Source organism: Mytilus galloprovincialis, chromosome 6 (genome assembly GCF_965363235.1).
Source record: "Mytilus galloprovincialis chromosome 6, xbMytGall1.hap1.1, whole genome shotgun sequence".
Classification (NCBI taxonomy): Eukaryota; Metazoa; Mollusca; class Bivalvia; order Mytilida; family Mytilidae; genus Mytilus; species Mytilus galloprovincialis.
The window spans coordinates 11,635,904-11,657,009 of NC_134843.1; the positions used below are offsets into that span (position 1 = coordinate 11,635,904).

General features: G+C 33.9%; 2 protein-coding genes across 5 annotated transcripts in view; one reads left to right on the forward strand and one right to left on the reverse strand.

Moving 5' to 3' along the window:
• Positions 1-21,106, reverse strand: part of LOC143078934 (uncharacterized) — a 134,321-nt gene that overhangs the window by 54,586 nt on the left and 58,629 nt on the right. The gene's annotated exons all lie outside the window — the stretch shown is intronic.
• LOC143078930 (mpv17-like protein 2) lies at positions 333-11,268 on the forward strand. Of its 4 annotated transcripts, none has more exons than XM_076253998.1 (2): positions 333-444; positions 9,042-11,268. In XM_076253998.1, exon 2 carries the CDS (start codon positions 9,098-9,100, stop codon positions 9,689-9,691), a length of 594 nt encoding a protein of 197 aa, XP_076110113.1. In that variant the 5' UTR covers positions 333-444; positions 9,042-9,097; the 3' UTR covers positions 9,692-11,268. The 4 variants fall into 4 exon arrangements, with proteins under 4 accessions (XP_076110113.1, XP_076110114.1, XP_076110115.1 ...); XM_076253999.1 differs by lacking the exon at positions 333-444 and adding an exon at positions 474-597; XM_076254000.1 differs by lacking the exon at positions 333-444 and adding an exon at positions 479-520.

The following is a 21,106-nucleotide window of genomic DNA, read 5'->3' on the forward strand; positions in this document are numbered from 1 at the left end:
AGGATTTGTATACTATACAAATCCTTGATTTAACTTACACTTTATAACCATATATAATTACACCAGGTACGAAACGTCTCAGTTACATATCAACGTAGTTACGATTCGACCAGGTACGAAACGACCAGGTTACGAAACGACATGCATTCTTTCTGATTAAAAAGTACAACATTGATATTTTTCCTTTTTCATTTCATTTTTACATTTTTTTCAATGTCTTGTAGGCCTACATGCTGTTAAGGGCAATAACCATTACTCGGAGTATTATACACGTCCATATATATGTCATAATAATCACTCGTATATCAAACCGGCACCTGCTTTGAGGGTGTGGATAATTCGTTTTCCTTGAAATTTTGCAATTTATATGTTATCCTCATGCCGTGGAAAACCGAAAGTAACTTATAATTTTACATAACCTTGGACCGGTTATAAAACATAACGGTAAGCTTTACATATGATACACAGGATCTGCTGAATTTGGGACAAACATTGTCACTCGACATTGTCACATATTCTGGTATGAAGAGAAGGAGAGATATGTATATATATTGAGTTAAATAGACATAGACATGATGGATCATATTTGCTATTATAGTAAGCACATGATAAGATATAACCTGATATAAATCTGGGACAGGTTACATTGTAGGCTGTAGTCCATATAATTATGACGTCTTGAAGGACTATGTAGACTATAGCTCTGTCACAATATGCATGTCCAAATTATGTCTTTTATTGCTCACCAGGACCAATGGCAATGGAGCTTTTTGTGCTCACCACTTGACATCTGTCATGGTCTGTTAACATTTACAGAAATCTTCTCCTCTGAAACTTACTGCACCAAATTTAAACAAAAATGGTCACAATCATTATCATTGTATCTAGTTTTAAAAATGTCAAATGATCTTGCCTGCCAATCAAGATGGCCAACATGCTAAAAATTTGTTAGGGTTCTACGGAACCCAGTGTCCCACCTACTTTTGCTTTTAATCGCAGACTCAACAAAAAAAGAGGAAAAAAATCAATAAAAATATTCCTCTGGATACTATCTTTTGATTGTAATATGGCTTCTGTCTAAGTTTGGTAAAAATCCAGGATAGTTTATGAATACTGGGACTATTATCATGATTAAACTAGTCCCAGATGAATTTAAAAAAACATTATTAAACTTTTAACTGCAGATTGTATGGAATGTTAACTGAAAGAAAAACTATATATATAAGTTCATTTATCATTGTTTATAAGTAACATGCAGGAAAAAAATACTTTTTTTTCTTCAAAATTTATTTCTGGATACTATCTTTAATGATAAGAAACAAACTTCTGTCCAGGTTTGGTACAAATCCAGGAAAGTTTTAAGAAAGTTATTTAAATTTTAAAAACTTTTAACCACAGAGTGAATGTATTGTTTCCTGGCAGAAAAATTAATAAAATTGAGAATGGAAATGGGAAATGTGCCAATTTAGAGACAACAACCTGACCATAGAGCAGACAACAGGGCCTACTTCGATTCGTCCAATTCGGGTCAGTAGAGTCTATCGAGTTTACTCGACTGACAACCGAACCCCCCGAGTTTGACCTTTTGAACCTACCCAAGTTAACTCGACATCAACCCTGGGTCGGGGCAGGTTTAGTCGAGTTTCAAGATGGCGTCAAGTAGTTGCAATAAATAAAAGTGATATAAACTGGTATTTGACAAAATACAGCCGCAGAATAAAGCTGACAAGGGGAATTTATTATTGCCTGTATTTCGGAATCAGCCAATATTGTTCATGTTTATATTTGGTCCTCAAATCTCTTCAATTTCGTACTTTATTTGACCTTTTATAATATTTTTAATTCAAGCGTCACTGATGAGTCTTTTGTAGACGATACGCGCGTCTGGTGTAAATGTTACATTTTATTCCCGGTATCTATGATGAGTTTATTATCAGCTGTCGGTGGTGGTTGGAAATAAATAGAAATTAATTGTTTTTCTTGGAACGATTTTTCAAAGTTTCAATTTTTTTTTTTTTTAACTCACTATTAAAAAAACTATTTTTCAAAAGCAAACAGGATCAGGATTTTTCTTTGTGAAACACTATGTAATATATTTTTTTTATTTTAATGCTCAGCAAAAAACATTTTTTTTTCACCTCCATTATAATAGTCAACTCGATGGAAGAGTTTCGATTTCGATTCAGAACGGATGCGCATTAGCACTGACCTTTCAGCTAGAGTTAACCCGAGTTGGACGAATCTAAGTAGGCCCAGCAGAAGGTCACCAATAGGTCTTCAATGCAACGAGAAATTCCCGCACTCGGAGGCGTCCTTCAGCTAGCCCCTAAAGATAAACAAATATATACGTTCATTTATAAGTAAAATATATTGTATACTGGTGAAAGGAAACTATCCATAGCCGCTGCAGGTTTATGCACCTGTCCTGATTGATCCAGGGGCCTGTCGTTCAGCAGTTATCGTTTGTTGATGTGGTTCATTAGTATTTTCCTGTTTGGATATATGAATTAGATTGTTGGTTTTGAAATTTCCTGTTCGAATTGTGTACACTAATAATTTTTGGGTCCCTTATAGCTTGCTGTTTGGTCAGGATCAAAGCCTTCAATGTGTAAAAGGCCGTACTTTGACGTGTGTTTGTTATTATCAGGTTGGGAACATCCCTCCCTCAGACAAGGGTTGATCTTACTGTTGTAGAAAAGAAAATAGAAATACCAAGGATTTGTATAGTGCTACTATACAAAACCTTTGAAAACTTAGATATTTTTTACTGAAAAAGAGGAGAATTACATCATATTTCAAACCAGAGGTGGATTAAGGGGGGGCAGGGGGCCCGGGCCCCCCTTTTTCAGAAAAATTTTGGTTGGTTTTATAGGTAATCACTGAAGAGTGACGGAATATAGCCCCCCCTTCGGCAGTCAGTGGGCCCCCTCTTATGAAAATTTCTAGATCCGCCACTGCAAACAACTATTCTAAAAGAGGGGTCCATGCATGTGTTAACATGGTTAAAGTCCAGGAAATTTACAAAATTCTTGGACATGTCTTGACCATTTTATACCAGATAGATATTAAGTTCTTTGGATAAACATGAGCCCTTTTGTATTAAAAAGGTTTTTTTTACAAAAAATATATTATAACATATATTGACCCCTCATATAAGGGATATTTATAACATTAAGGGGTGGTTTTAAACCTGATTATGACTTGGATGGAGAATTGTCTCATTGTTAGTCACAAATTTTACATTTTACAGATTTAATTATTCACTTATTTCTTAGTGAACAGGGAAAAATACTTCATAAATTAAAGAAATGTCAAAGTACAAGTGATAAATCAAGTTTTAATATTGTCAAAACCTACTATTTTTTGTTTACAAAAAAAATTTATAATCACTCGCCTTTACCATGTTTACTTTTCAAGCTTCGCCTCAAAAAATTGCAAATTAAATATTATTTTATTAAAATTTTCAAATCGCTCGCTCGCCCCAATTTTTTGAGTCCAAAAATCCGTAGAACAAGAAATTAAATTAGTGTGGCCTTTTAAGTAAAATACAGAAAAAATGGAATTTTATTTTTACAAAATTTACTTCAGGATACTATCTTCTGATCATAAACAAGCTTCTGTCCAAGTTTGGTGCAAAGGAGTAGGTCCGGTAAGGACCGATTTTGGCCTCAAATTTCAGGTTCATCTGACGAAAGATTTTGACCACTTTTTAAACACTTAAGTGTCTATTTCATTAGATTCAATTAGTTTAGGTGAAAGATTTTAACTAATTTAGTCATTAAAAATGATTCGATTCAAGCTCAAATATGAAAAATCTACCAAATATGCTGAAAAATGTCGTTTTTCAGATGGTTTTTGTCAAAAATGAAAGTGGCCGCATCCTTGTTCATCCTAAACCTTTATATTTGTTATGTATTATCATCAAATACAACTTACATTTCAATATTATGGATGAACATGAATGCGGCCACTTTCGTTTAACACGGAAATCGTCTAAAATTTAACTAAAATGCTAGAATTGTGAAGATTTCAGTAATTTAGCATGACTTAATGGTGCTATTACCCGATATATGTGCATTGTATTGTCAAAAACAGCCCATACTTATGTAGCAGAAGCATTTAACTAGCCAATAAAATAACTAAAAATTTACATTTTAACAATTTTGTAAAACTGCTATATTTTGGGGCCGAAAAGGGGTCTTACTGGACCTACTCCTTTAGGATAGTTTAAGAAAGTTATTAAAATTTAAAAAAACTTAAACCACAGAGTGAATGTAATGTTTCCTGGCAGAAAAACTAAGTTCATTTATAAGTAAAATACAGAAAAAATGGAATTTTATTTTTACAAAATTTACTTCTGGATACTATCTTATGAACATAAACAAGCTTCTGTCCAAGTTTCGTAGAAATCCAGGATGGTTTGAGAAAGTTATAAAAAAAAATTTAAAACTTTAACCACAGAGTGAACATTTGTGAATGCCGCCACTTACGGAATGTAGGATCGCTATGTCACTTATTCGACTAAAGTCGAAGGCTTGACAAAAAGGACCAGGGGTTAAATTCAAATTTTGTCAGATTATTTTTAAAACTGTTATAAAAAGAGAAAATCTGACAGTAGCAAAATGTTCAGGATGTTGAGTTCTACCAATTTTCTACATGTTCTCGAAACTTTCAGATGACTTTGAAATGGTTTGAATTTTCCTCTGATTTCAATATTTTTGTGATTTTACTTTAATATATATCTTATAGGAGTCATTGCCCTTAAATGACAAATTTTTATATGACCGCATCGTATATTGGTATCATGTCTGTGTCGTCGTCGTCGTCAGGGCCGTCCGATGACAGATGGTTTCCGGATAATAACTTTTGAATAAGTAAAAAGAAATCAATAAAATTTTAACATAATGTTTATAACCACAAAAGGAAGGTTGGGATTGATTTTGGGGGTTATGGTCCCAAAGGTTTAGGAATTAGGGCCCCAAAGGGGCCAAAAACTGCATTTATCTAGTTTCAGGGCAAAAAGTTGTGTATTAGTATTTTAATTGTTCTGAAATTGTACCACAATGTTTAATACCATAAATGGACGGTTGGGATTTATTTTAAGGGGTTATAGGGCAAACAGTCTAGGAATTAAGGACCAAAAAGGGGCCAAAACAAGCATTTTTCTAGTTTTAAGACTATAACTTGTGTGTAACTTTATGGATCTCTCTGACATTGTACCACAAGTTTCCATATAACACAGGGAATGCTGGGATTCAGTTTAGGGTTAATTTTCCCCATTATGTGGGAATAAGGGGCCCAAAAAGGACCAAAAGGCAGTATTTTTCTAGTTTACAGACAATAACTTGTGTTTAAGTGTATGAATCTCTATACATTTTTAGCTCACCTGACCTGAAAGGTCAAGTGAGCTTTTCTCATCACTTGGCGTCCGTCGTCCTGCGTCCGTCGTCCGTCGTCCGTAAACTTTTACAAAAATCTTCTCCTCTGAAACTACTGGGCCAAATTCTACCAAACTTGGCCACAATCATCCTTGGGGTATCTAGTTTAAAAAATGTGTGGCGTGACCCGTCAAACCAACCAAGATGGCCGCCATGGCTAAAAATAGAACATAGGGGTAAAATGCAGTTTTTGGCTTATAACTCAAAAACCAAAACATTTAGAGCAAATCTGACATAGGGTAAAATGGTTGATCAGGTCAAGATCTATCTGCCTTGAAATTTTCAGACGAATAGGACAACCTGTTGTTGGGTTGCTGCCTGTGAAATGGTTATTTTAAGGAAATTTTGCAGTTTTTGGTTATTATCTTGAATACTATTATAGATAGAGATAAACTGTAAACAGCAATAATGTTCAGCAAAGTAAGACCTACAATAAGTCAACATGACCAAAATTGTCAGTTGACCCCTTAAGGAGTTATTGCCCTTTATAGTCAATTTTTAACAACTTTTCGTCATTTTTTGTAACTTTTCTAAAAATCTTCTTCTCCAAAACTACTTTGCCAAATTTAACCAAACTTGGCCACAATTATCATTGTGGTTTATAGTTTAAAAAATGTGTCCGATGACCCAGCCTGCCAAACAAAATGGCCGACATGGCTAAAATTAGAACATAGTGGTAAAATGCAGTTTTTGCTTTATATCTTTGAAACTAAGACATTTTGGGCAAATCTTTCAAGATTTAAATGTCCATCAGAATAAGATATATCCCCTCACAAATTTTGAGTTGAATCGGACAACCTGTTGTTGGGTTGCTGCCCTAAAATTGGTGATTTTAAGGAAATTTTGCAGAACTTGGTTATTATCTTGAATACTATTATAGATAGAGATAAACTGTAAACAGCAATAATGTTCAGCAAAGTAAGATCTACAAATAAGTCAGCATGATCAAAATTGTTAGAGGACCCCTTAAGGAGTTATTGCCCTTTATAGTCAATATTGAACAACTTTTCGTCATTTTTGTAACTTGTATAAAAATCTTTTCTAAAACGACTTGGCCAAATTTAACCAAACTTGGCCACAATCATAATACTAGGGTATCTATTTTAAAAAAAAGTGTCTAATGACCCCGCCTACCAACGAAGATGGCCGACATCAGTAAACACATTAACAGGTGAGCGACACAGGCTCTTGAGAGCCTCTAGTTACAAGAAGGTTCAATACTACTAAAGGAAGATTTGGATTGATTTTTTGGGGTTATGGTCCCAATTGTTAAGGAATTAGGGCCCAAAATAATCATTTTTGTAGTTTTCAAACAATAACTTATGTTTAAGTGTATGAATCTCTCTGAAATTATACCACAATTTTCCATACCATGAAGGGTTGGTTTGTATGGACTTTGGGGGTTATGGCTCAAAATGTTTCGGAATTAGGGGCCAAAAAAGGGAAAAACTAGGTATTTCTGGTCAATGGACAATTAAGACAACTTAAAAGCAGTGTAAGGGAGGTAATTCTAAAACATTTAACATTGAATGTTAAGTATGTTCGGATTTACCTCCCTTACTCTATTTGTATATTATGATATTATGTATAAAGAAATGTCAGGTTTTGGACTAATTGCAAAAAAAAGGGGTGTGGTAGTTATATTCAATTTTTTTTTCTTCAAATTTTTTCAAATTCCAAATTTTTTAAAAGTTAACGGAAGAAATCTTTAATTGCACAATATTGTGCAATAGATTTGTAAGATGTTGACATTTGTTTTGTGTCAGAAACTCATATTATGTCAAAATTTGATCGCAATCCAAATTCAGAGCTGTATCCAGCTTGAATGTTGTGTCCATTCTTGCCCCAACTGTTCAGGGTTCGACTTCTGCAGTTGTATAAAGCTGCATCCTGCAGAGCACCTGGTTTACCATTTTTTTAGCTCACCTGGCCTAAAAGGCCATGTGAGCTTTTCTCATCACTTGGCGTCCGTCGTCGTCGTCGTCGTCGTCGTCTGTCGTCGTTAACAATTTTTCAAACATCTTCTCCTCTGAAACTATCGAATGGATTTGAATGAAACTTAGCATGATTGTTCCTTAGAGTATACTGCACAAAGTGTGTGCTTCGATTTTTGATCCGTCAAAAAACATGGCCGCCGTTACTTAAAATAGAACATAGGGGTCAAATGCAGTTTTTGGCTTATATCTCAAAAACGAAAGCATTTAGAGCAAATCTGACATGGGGTAAAAATGTTCATTAGGTCAAGATCTATCAGCCCTGAAATTTTCAGATGAATCAAACAAACCATTGTTGGGTTGCTGCCACTTAATTGGTAATTTTAAGGAAATTTTGCAGTTTTTGGTCATTATCTTGAATATTATTATAGATAAAGATAAACTGTAAACAGCAAAAATGATCAGCAAAGAAAGATCTACAAATAAGTTAATATGACCAAAATTGTCAATTGACCCCTTAAGGGGTTATTGTCCTTTAATGACAATTTTTCACAATTTGTTCATCATATTTGCTAATTTTAAAAAATCTTCTCCTCTGAAACTGCTGAATGGATTTGGATGAAACTTAGCATGATTGTTCCTTAGATTATCCTGCACAAAGTGTGTGCTTTGATTTTTGATCCATCAAAAAACATGGCCGCCGTAACTTAAAATAGAACATAGGGGTCAAATGCAGTTTTTGGCTTATATCTCAAAAACGAAAGCATTTAGAGCAAATCTGACATGGGGTAAAAATGTTCATTAGGTTAAGATCTATCAGGCCTGAAATTTTCAGATGAATCAAACAAACCATTGTTGGGTTGCTGCCACTTAATTGGTAATTTTAAGGAAATTTTGCAGTTTTTGGTCATTATCTTGAATATTATTATAGATACAGATAAACTGTTAATAGCAAAAATGTTAAGCAAAGTAAGATCTACAAATAAGTCAATTTGACCAAAATTGTCAATTGACCTCTTAAGGAGTTATTGCCCTTTAAAGACTTTTTCCACAATTTGTTCATCATGTTGACTTACTTTAAAAAATCTTCTCCTTTGAAACTGCTGTATCAATTTCAGCCAAACTTAGGCTAAATGAGTTTTAGAGTTTCAGAGTATCTAGTATAAATTTTATATTTCATTTCCTTGTATGTCAAGAAACATAGCTCCTATGGCTAAAATAGAACATAGGAGAAAATGATTTTTTTTTTGCTTTTGAAGAAAATAGGACGATTCAAAGAACATTTAAATAAATTGAAAAGCCAAAATAATCATTGATATGAGATTAAACCAAAAAAATTCAGGTGAGTGATTCAGGCTCTTGAGAGCCTCTTGTTTCATTTTTTGTCTTTTATCTTAAAAACTGTAGCAAAAATGATTAGCATAAGTGTTTCAAATAAATCTGCATGGTTGAAATCATTCGTTGACTCCTTATATAAGATCTATTGCCCTTTGATGAAAATTTTTACAAATTATTTTTTTTCACGCCTTATATCTAAAATGTTATAACAAACCGTGTCTTTTGCCTATCTACATGTGGAACATATTGGAATTAAAACAGACAAAAACTGCAATTTGTTACTAAAGCTGATTATGGAAATTTTTAATATTTATTATTTTTTTTATTTCAGAAACAATGAATAAATGTGTACCATAAAACATTTATACCAGATATTACCATTCAAAGATGAACTTTGGTTCAGTAAGAGTTGCATTTCATCCTATTGTAAAAACCTGGTCAGCAAGGGGAAGAATATTGTTCTCAAGGAAGTATTTATTATATACCAATGTAGGTATAGCAGTAACTTTATCTACAACAGGAGACTTCCTTAATCAACGATTCCAAATTAAAAAAAAAGAAATTGATAGCCTTGATATACTACGTTCACGTGATGTAGCTATTACAGGTCTTTTCATTGGACCATTCTGTCACTATTGGTATCTGTTTCTTGATTGGTGGATTCCAGGTAGATGCTATAGGTTATTGGCTAAAAAGGTGATTGTTGATCAGCTGGTGTGTTCACCTGTTGTGATTGGACTATTTCTAGGAATAACAACTCTATTAGAAAAGAAATCATTGACTGCTGTGAAAGAAGAATGTTTTGAAAAAGGCGGGAAATTATATGTTGCAGAGTTAGCTGTATGGCCACCAGCACAACTTTTCAATTTTTATTTCTTACCAACTCATTACAGAGTACTCTTTGACAATGCTATCTCTTTTTTATTTGATATTTATTTTTCTAGGGTAAAATATGGTAAAAATGGGCGAGTAGAAAGTTGATATTGGTTAATATTTAGTATACTCTAACAAAAATTTGAATCAATTAATTATTTATCAATTTTTATGAAGATGAATTAAAACAATGGCATTATTTATTGTACACTTATTTTATCTGTTATGATTAATGTTGACTGAGCACAAGTCACACAAAGTTGATTTTCTTATTACAAATTTGAAACCTAAAAAGCTGTCATTCAGTGGCGGATCCAGCCATTTTAAAAAGGAGGGGTTCCCAACCCAGAACAAAGGGGGGGGGTTCCAACATTCAAATGTCCCCATTCAAATGCATTGATCAGCCAAAAAAAGAGGGGGTTCCAACCCCCGGAACCCCCCTGGATCCGCCAATGTCATTCTATCTGATTCTAGAAATATTTGGATAAAAGTTTAATGTTTGAACTCATCATGATGAAATATTTTTGCATCAATCTATAAACATGATGAATATTTAAATGAAATCTGTGGAAATAGTTTCATAAAAAAAAGTATATGTGGCATGATTTTACATATGCACAATCATGACCATAGCTTGAATGATGACTTGACTATGTGGATGTAAGCAACCGAAGATCACTGTACAAACTATAACAATTTGATAACTAAACCCATACCTCTTTGAACAGCTCAGACATGACAAAATTGGTAAACAAAAACCCAATGACTTGATTTATAGCAAAACGATGAAAACAAAATCAGGTATAAATTTGTCTTTTTGACTATTTCCTATGTCTAAGTTTATGTTGGTAGCCTTTGGAGCTTAAGATGCCAGTGTGAGTGTTTCCTTGATGTCCTTCAGTCTGTGGCATTGTAACTGTTAGTCTGTAAACTTTTTCATAACTCTTTTAAATCCACTGAGTCCAAAGAACACAAACTTGACCACAATCCTTGTAATATTTTGAAAATGATCCCAAAAAATCAACAAAAAATCAACTAACATTCATGACATTCCATCATTAGCTATTGTTACTGAAAAAAGAACATGAGGGGTGTCCAACTATAGAATGATAAGTTTCAGATCACATATAAATTTAGTTCTTGTTCACCATCTAAAAAATTAAATATTGTACTTTGAATAAATTTCATTTAAACAAACAAACTTTAGAAGCAGATTTATTCTGTTGTAAACAAGGGGACTGCTGGGACAAAGCAAATAGAATGAAAATAATAAAAGACAAACAGACTGACAGATCTTGGCCAATAATGTTTAAGGAATTGCATAAATAAATTGATTATGAAGAGGTGCTAATGTTTATTTGTAATTTTCTTCTATGTGCAAGTCTGAATTTTTATTTGAATATTTTATTTTAATTGAAGTATTTAATTTGTTACATGAATATTATATAAACAGAGAGTTTATTATATTTGTTATAAAATTATGATAAAATAAAATATTTTTATGAAACTAAATTACAGTTATTTAAAAAAAATCTCTTGTTTGTTCTTATTTGAATTCATACTTGATTGTTTCTGTATTTATGTCTAACCTCAGTTAGTATCTGGAAGGTCATGAAAGTTAAAGGTCAATGAGATATAAAACCATAGATCCTTGGTACTTAACAGAATAAAATTTTGTTTATTTATGTTTTTTTTAACTTTTGAAACAACTGCAAAACAATTTGCGGTTGTCGTTGTCGTTGTTGTCCCTGTCGTCTGAAGACAGTTGATTTCCAGACAATAACTTCAAGTATTAGAAAATAGAAATCTATGAAATTTAAACACAAGGTTAATAACCACAAAAGGAAGGTTGGGTTTGATTTTTGGGGGTTTTGGTCCCAACAGTTTAGGAATTAGGGCGCAAAAAGAGGCCAAAAAAAGCAGTTTTCTATTTTACAGACAATAACTTGTGTTTAAGTGTATGGATCTCTCTGAAGTTATACAACAAGTTTTCATACCACAAAGGGATGGTTAGGATTGCCTTTAAGGGGTTATGGTTATCTGTTTAGAAATTAGGGGCAAAAAAGGGGGGAAAACAAGGGTTTCCTTGTAAATGGACAAATAAGACAATTTTAAAGCGGTGTAAGGGAGTTTACCCCATCATATTGAGGTAATCCAAACATAACTTGTTTGGGGGGAGGGGAGTTAAAAAAGAAATTGGGGAGGGTGGCAATTTTTGCTCATTTCAGATTTTAAAAATTTAAAAGAAAAATTCTTCATTTATTTTATTTTTAGCACAAAAAAAAGGGGAGTACATTTTTTTTTTTTGGGGGGGGGTTACATAGCAACAGCATAGGGTATTGCACAAAAACAATAGGGATATTTTTTTATTTCTGTGAGGGGGGGGGGGGCAATTTACATAGTGTAAATGCACAAAAATTGAGTATAAATTCAAATCATATAACCAATTCTAATTTCTTTTACTACAGTTATTCTGTGTCAGAAACCTATTACTTGTCAAATATTTAATAACAATCCAAATTCAGACCTGTATCAAGTATTTAGTTCCCTAAAAATCTAAAAGTTGGAAAAAGTCAATCTTAATTCTATAATTTTCTCAAAACCACAGAAGTAGTTACTGTTAGCTGCATCATGTTCACATTAAGGAGGTATAATTGGTTCATATATGGAAATTGTTCACCCTTCTTGGTGTGGATTGATATTTTGGTAATTTCAGAATGACAAAGAGATTTTTTTGGCCTTTGGTATGACAATTATCTATTAACAAGCAACCATTATTTGTTAACCAACTATTTATTTTATAATACATTTACATGTATTTTCCAAGCATAAAAACCCAACACAAATTAATCAAGAACACCTGAACAAATTGCTAGTTTAATTTGAAATTAATTTCTGTATGCCTTGGGACATTAGCAGCATTGTGGTTTAGTTATGATAAGTATTGTCAAAATTGTTTGTCATGCAAAACAGTTTTGAGTTTTTGATTTTATTTATTTTCTAATGTCATCTTCAGGCTTTTGGTCTATAATGAACATTTTGACGGTCTTGTTTCCCTGTTGGCTATAATATGGTAGCAAGCCTATATTTGTGGTGGAAACCAGAGAGTTGATGAAATACTTGCAGGTCTACATATATATCAGACAGGTTTTAGCTGACCTTGACCTCATTTTCAAGGTTTGATTGTCATTAAGTTTTCATTGTTTAACCTGTTAGTTATATACTACCAGAATTAACTTGTCATTGTGTCTTTTTATTTTGTGGTCGTATATTGGTATCACATTGTCGTCGTTTAACGTCATCCAAAAACGGATTGTTTCCAGATAATAACTTTAGTATAAGTAAATAGAAATCAATAAAATGTTAACACAATGTTTATAACCACAAAAGAAAGGTTGGGATTGATTTTGGGGGTTATGGTTCCTAAGGTTTAGGGATTAGGGGCCCAAAGGGCCCAAAACAAGCATTTATCTAGTGTCAGGACAATAAGTTGTGTATAAGTATTTCAATTGTTCTGAAATTGTACCACAATGTTTAATACTATAAGTAGAAGGTTGGGATATATTTTTAAGGGTTATGGGGCAAACAGTCTAGGAATAAAGGGCCAAAAAGGGGCCAAAAACAAGCATTTTTGTAGTTTCAAGGCAATAAATTGGGCTTATCTTTCTTTGTCCAGAATGGTTGTTGAATCACCTCAAACCAATGCTTTATGGAATATTCTTTGAAAATTAGAGTTATCTTTCTTTGTCCAGAATAGTAGTTGAATCAACTTAAATCATTGCTATATACAATATACAATGCAATATTCACTTTTACTACCAACTGATAAATTAAAACAATCTTTACCGTTCAGTGATTACAAACACTTTGAATACCATTCTAGGGTTATGCCGCTTTACAAGTGGAAACATTGAAGAATTTATTCGTTTCTGTTCTGAGTGTTCTCTTAATTGAAGTTTGTCTCAATTAAATTTAATGAAATGTGTATATAATGCTTATTACCTCTAAACTCAGTTCAAGTTCAATTTTTGGCAGCTTCACTTTTACAGTTCTTGAGTTATGTCCCTTTATAACGTTATATGCTAGCGGGGACATCATCTGTGTCCCTTTGGACACATTCCCAATTTATTTTTTTAGAAGTTACTATTAATTAATATTAATTATAACCATGACTGCATGACATTTTATATTTTAATATTTTATGATGTATTTAAATGAGTAGTTATTGTTGGGGAGGTGAAAAAAAGGGGGGGCTTCAATTTTTCTCATTTCAGATTTCAGAAATAAAAAGAATATCTCATATCTCAAACATTTTTTTTTGAGAGATTGATATTCAACAGCATAGTGAATTGCTCAAAAGCAAAAAAAATTTTTTTTTAGTTCATTAGACCACATTCATTCTGTGTCAGAAACCTATGCTGTGTCAACTACTGTACTTAGTATTTAATTACAATCCAAATTCAGAGCTGAATCCAGCTTGAATGTTGTGTTCATACTTGCCCCATCCGTTCAGGGTTCGACCTCTGCGGTCGTATAAAGCTGCGCCCTGCCGAGCATCTTGTTCTAAGATACTATAAACAGAAGATAAACAGTGTATGTTGTATGAACTGACAATAAAGTGTTCATGTTCATCTGGCAGGTTTTTATATGACCTTGACCTAATTTCATAGTTCATTTGTTAATGTTAAGTTTTGTTTCCCTCCTGCGACGAAAGTCGCAGTATTATCTACATAGATATAACTACCCGGCGGTGGCAGCGTAAACTATTTGTATAAAACTTTATGTATCAGAAGGCAAAAGACCTTGAAGCTTCATACCTTGTATGCAGATACCATATGTTACAAAGTTTTCTTCTGTCATATGTATAATGTCGTTTACCTCATTATCATGGTTCAGCGACTGCTTGGAAAAAATCATTTGTCGTCATGTGCATTTATCACTTATTATCTCTTATTATGAGTAATAGGATAAACATATTTGGTAAAGGGTTCCTTGCAAAGTCTACATGTCTGTCGGACGGGCTTCACTTGACCTTGACTTCATGTTATGGACCATTGATCAAGGTTAAAGTTACATGACAAGGTCTGTTTCTCAAATACTAAATAGAACTTTAAGCAGAAGGTCAACTTTATTTGGTAAATTGAATGACTGTAATGGGTACATGTCAATATGGCAGGTTTCATATGACATTGACCTCATTTTCATGGTTCATTTGTTAATGTTAAGTGGTTGTGTTCTGGTCTTTTTTTTCAAATAGGTCAACTAGAATTTGTGTATTAAATGACTGTAATAGGTACATATCAGTCTGGCAGGTTCCATCTGACCTTGACCTTATTTTCATGGTTCATTTGTCATTATTAGGTTTTGTTGTTTGGTCTGTTTTTCATGTACTATAAGCAATTATAGGTCAACTATATTTGATGTATTGAATGGTTGCAAGGCGTATATGTCTGTCTGGCAGGAATCATCTAACCTTGACCTTATTTTCATGGGCAAGACACACACGTATAAATTCATCCCTTTGTACCTAAATATAGTTGACCTTTAAATTAATGAACAATGAAAATGAACACCTATCAGGTGGATTTTGAAAAATAATGACTAGGTCTGGTAAGAATTAAAAATAAACTTTGCACAAGACAGGCCGTGTAAAATGAGTATGTTGTAACACAAAATAAAAACAAGAATCAAATGTGTACAAAAGTGAAAATAGTTTTCGGTTCAGCAAAGCTATGAAGAAATATAAGAATACACAACAGCAGATGAAAATAGACTATGCACTGGCTACCGTTACATGAAAATATAACAATAATTAAAAAAAAAATATTGTTACATTCAATAATGGAGACTAATTGCTGGAAGGGTTACACGCCATTATTCCGACAGCCCATTGGTCCGACAACCCATTTGTCCGACAACCCAATAATCCGACAACCCATTAGTCCAACACTTATTTAAAAGTATCAGAGTATCAAGGTAAAATAAAATGTGTCTGTCTGTCTGTATTATTACGTATATATATATGTTACAATATCTCAGTATATATTACATAAAAGTAGTTCGAATACATTCTATATACTCAATTCGAAATCTTTCATGAGAAAAATGCAACGAAAATATTCAAGAGATGGCCGGACGGACGGACGGATAGATGTAGAACAGTATACCCCCACTTTTTAGCTCACCTGGCCCGAAAGGCCAAGTGAGCTTTTCTCATCACTTTACGTCCGTCGTCCGTCGTCGTTAACTTTTACAAAAATCTTCCCTGAAACTACCTGGCAATATTAAACCAAACTTGGCCACAATCATCATGCATTGGGGTATCTAGTTTAAAAAATGTGTCCGGTGACCCGGCCAACCAACCAAGATGGCCGCCATGGCTAAAAATATAACATAGGGGTAAAATGCAGTTTTTGGCTTATAACTCAAAAACCAAAGCATTTAGAGCAAATCTTATATGGGGGTAAAATTGTTTTATCAGGTCAAGATCTTTCTGCCCTGAAATTTTCAGATAAATCGGACTACCCGTTGTTGGGTTGCTGCCCCTGAATTGGTAATTTTAAGGACATTTTGCTGTTTTTGGTTATTATCTTGAATATTATTATAGATAGAGATAAACTGTAAACAGCAATAATGTTCAGCAAAGTAAGATTTACAAATAAGTCAAGATGACCGAAATGGTCAGTTGACCCCTTTAGGAGTTATTGCCCTTTATAGGCAATTTTTAACCATTTTTCGTAAATCTTAGTAATCTTTAACAAAAATCTTCTCCTCTGAAACTACTGGGCCAAATTAATCCAAAATTGGCCATAATTATCTTTTGGGTATCTAGTTTTAAAAGTGTGTCCGATGACCCGGCCATCAAGCCAAGATGGCCGCCACCGCTAAAAATAGAACATAGGGGTAAAATGCAGTTTTTGGCCTATAACTCAAAAACCAAAGCATTTACAGCAAATCTGACGAGGTTAAATTGTTTATCAGGTCAAGATCTATCTGCCCTGAAATTCAGATGGATCGGACAACGGGTTGTTGGGTTGCTGCCCCTGAATTGGTAATTTTAAGGACATTTTGCCGTTTTTTATCTTGAATATTATTATAAATAGAGATAAACTGTAAACAGCAATAATGTACAGCAAAAAGACCTAAAAATAAGTCAACATGACCAAAATGGTCAATTGACCCCCCTAAGGAGTTATTTTCCTTTATAGTCAATTTTTAACAATTTTCATAATATATTTGTAAATTTTTACTAACATTTTCCACTGAAACTACTGGGCCAAGTTCATTATACATAGAGATAATTGTAAGAAGCAAGAATGTTCAGTAAAGTAAGATGTACAAACACATCACCATCACCAAAACACAATTTTGTCATGAATCCATCTGCTTCCTTTGTTTATAAATATCCACATAGAGCAAGGTGAGCGACACAGGCTCTCAAGAGCCTCTGGTTCTTGTGGCGGTATAGTGATTGGTTCAACATTAAGACATTACAATACAAGTATAATATATGTGAATAGAGTAATAATTTTCGCACCTTTTCGTATATACATAAACCATTGAATATGTATTTACAGAATGAATGAGAAAGAAACGGGTAAACAAAACTATTTCCGTTTAGATCGAAAGGTATAAAATACAGAATTTATTCTGTGTATTGAATATTGTGCGACTCCAATACATAAAGGGGGTCCAATTTGGCGAAATCCGACCCGCCACTGTAACAGAGACATGTATGTATTTATATGTCTCTGACTGTAATGATTAGGTGGACAACTCTGCCTTAACCAATGATTCAGTGGCGGATCCAGGGGGAGGGGGGTTCCGGGGGTGCGCACCCCCCCTTTATTTTTGCCGATCAATGCATTTGTATCGGGACATATGTTTTGCACCCCCCCTGCACCCCCCCCCCCCTTTGCCCTGGGTTAGCACCCCCCCTTTCGAAAATTCCTGCATCCGCCCCTGTGATTGGTGGACAAACCAAGAGTAATCTCAGGAGAAGGGAATCATTTGAAAAAGACACACGCGGGACAAGAATGTCACACATAGTATTAGATACTAATACAAAGTTAAAAGTTTGTGTGCTTCGCATCGGTCTGATGAGATAAGCCCTTTTCGACTAATTCATAACCCCGCCACATTCTTCAGGTGCCTGTCCAAAGTCAGTAGCTTGTAGTTTAGTGGTATTCGTTGGTTCGTGTCTGATATTTGTTTTACGTAAATAGTTTTGTGGTAATTCATCATTCCTGCCCCTCCCGAACTTTCACAAAAGAGACCTATTTTTCTAGATTTTAAAATATGCTCGCGACATAAAAGTCATAAAATCTGTACCCCTACAAATGTATCGAGTGTCATCTTTCAGACTATGTCTGATCGATCTTTCTTAATTGGGACTGCTGTGTTTTTCTCCGTATTTCGAGGATTATATTCCCGAACATGATATTCATAAAATCGCACAGGTGGATGTCTTGGTAGAAGCTGGAATTGCTCATCTTTTCGGGGCACATATTTCGTCCTATTTGTTATCTAATTTTTTATGACCTAGTTTTGTATTTGTCTCTTTGTTTTTCTCATTTTGACTGATATGACGCTACATTTGTCGCTTATTTCCGCGACAAAATTAGTTCAAATAAAACTGTGTTGCGACCAAAGAGGGCGGGTAGCGTTATCAAACTCTGATAAAAGTAAGAAGTTAATAGTGGTGAAACTTCACTCCCCCATACGCAAAAGGGGGAAACCGAAGATCTAGTAAAAAGTCTAGTAAAGAGAATATAGATCTAGAAAAAAAAACAATAAACTAGAACAGCACAGAATGACAGTGGATACACAAACGCCAAAATATAAAAACAAATAAATTACCAGTAAAACGAAAGAGGGACGAGGGTAAGGACAGAGCAGTTGCGATAAGTATGTGTGTCAACTCCAATATACTGAGACAAATATCCCGCATGAGAAGAATAATCAGAATCAAGACGGACAACCACAAATATTAAAAAATCGGAGTTTTTACCCATACACTTAAGACAGATGCATTGTCGAAATAATGAGCTGTCGGAATAATGGGCTGTCGGAATATTAGGCTGTCGGAATAGTGGGTTGTCGGAATAGTAGGCTGTCGGAATAATTGTTGTCGGACTAATGGGATGTCACCGATGGAAGACAGTGGTTGTCGTTTGTTGCTGTGTTACATGATATTTTTTTTGGTACATGAATCAGGCCTGAATCAGGTCTTGTTTGAATTGTTTTACATTTTTAATTCCTGGGTATTTTATAGCTAACTATGCGGTATGGGCTTTGCTCATTGTAGAAGGCCGTATGGTGACCTATAGCTGTTATTTCTGTATCATTTGATCTCTTGTAAAGGGTTGGCTCATTGGCAATCTTACCCTGTCGTGTAATGATGTCATTTTAATGTTATAATTAACACTGCCATAAAGCGGGAGGTTTGGCATGCCACAAAACCAGTTTCAACCCACCATTTTTTCATAAAATTTCCTGTACCAAGTCAGGAAAATGGCCATTGTTACATTATAGTTCGTTTCTGTGTGTGTTACATTTCGCTGTTGTGTCTTTGTTGTGTCGTAGTTCTCTTATATTTGATGCGTTTCCCTCGGTTTTGGTTTATGGCCCGGATTTGTTTTTTATCTTTCGATTTATGAATTTTGAACAGCGGTATACTACTGTTGCCTTTATTTACCACATCTTCTTTTTATATTTAATGCTCCTCAACTTCGTACTTTATTTGGCCCTTTCAACTTTTTTGGATTCGAGCATCATTGATGAGTGTTTTGAAGACGAACCTCGTGTCTGGCGTATATACAAAATTTAGTCCTGGTATCTATGATGAGTTTATACACTACTATCATGTTTTCGTTGTCGTTGTCTGCGTCGTCGCAGCATAGTGTATTGCACAAAAGCAAAAAAGGGGTAAACACTTTTTTAAGGGGTGGTCAATAAATCCAAACCATATAACCAATTCTAAGTTCATTGACTTCAGTTATTCTGTGTCAGAAACCTACTGTGTGTCAAATATTTTATAACAATCCAAATTCAGACCTGTATCAAGCGCGAGTATTGTCTCCATTTTTGCCCAAACTTCAGGGCTGGACATCTGCGGTCGTATCCAGCTGCGCTCAGCGAAGCAATTTTTTGAAATCTCGTTCTGGAATTATTTCCAAAACATATGTGATACAAGTGGAAAATATCAATGAATTGAAAAAATATTATTATCTAACTTAACTCTTGTGTGCATTTACAATAAGTAGTTTTGGGGTAAAAAAATTTCAAATCTTATTACATATCAAGTCTTTTAGGCAAAATTTTGGGAAAATGGGTGAGTGGTACAAGAAATGATTTTACCAGAAACATGTACTAGTACATCCCATATCACGTTTTTCTTTTCAAATTTGGTAGATATGATTTTGTCGATCATTCAAAACAAAGAAGTTGAAATAATATAGATGTTGTTCTTTAAATTGAGAAAAATCACAAATTTACAAAATTGACAGCATGGTAAATTTGACACAAAAAAGGCATCAAAATATGATAAAACTTTCTTATATTTAAAACACCTACATATGACATATAGTTTTTTTCAGATACAATTATTCAGATCGATCCACTTCATCTTTATTGAAAGTATGAATAAATTGATTGTGAAATTGAATTTTTTTTTTCACGATAACAGCCCAAAAATTGGTCACTTTCAAAGGGCTGTAGCAAAAAAAATAGTGCAACACCATCTGATTTTTTTTTAACAGCCATATAAGCTCAAAAATCAGGTTAAAATTAAAAGTTAAACTCTAAAAAATTTTGGCTTCTCAGAGGTGTATATCCTTTAATTTCGAACTCTGAAGATGCAAACTTTTTTTCTTTGCATTGTGTACTAGTTGCTAAATTTTTGATGATGAAAACTTAAGGTATAGTGTTGGGAAAAAAATGGGACGCGCGGTCAAGTTTTACACTTAATGCCCCTTCGCCTGGGAACATTTAAATCATTCATATTACCAGGGTTTATTTTATTCTCGAGGTTAAATAAGAAATCAAGTTCTATATATTTTATATTCTGACCAAGTGTGGACACAGATCAATGTGGAACATTACTTGTTGAATTTGTGTAGCCGTATGCTTGATATTGTTGTTATCACCGAGGTAATATATTGGTAGTGCCGCCTTCCAATGTTTTTAGGCTTTCTTGTTGTCTCTCTCGAAGTGTTCTATGTTAAACTGTGTTCAACGTGACGGTCCTCTTTCCTTTTCAGATAACTGAAGCAAAATCTCAACTTTTTTTTAAACAACTTGTCCTTATTGCAAGTCCCCATCCTATATTACTTGTCAGAAAGAAACAACCTGCTGAAGTTTTTTTAAAACTTGCTTGAGAAAATAATATACTGCCATTGACTAGCATAAAATGAAGTAAAATTAGCTTCCTGTTTTTTTCTATCGAAAACTTCCCAGATGTAAGCTAACAGCTCATGGTTGTTATTTAGAAATAATTAATACTCTCTATCCAATGAAAATACT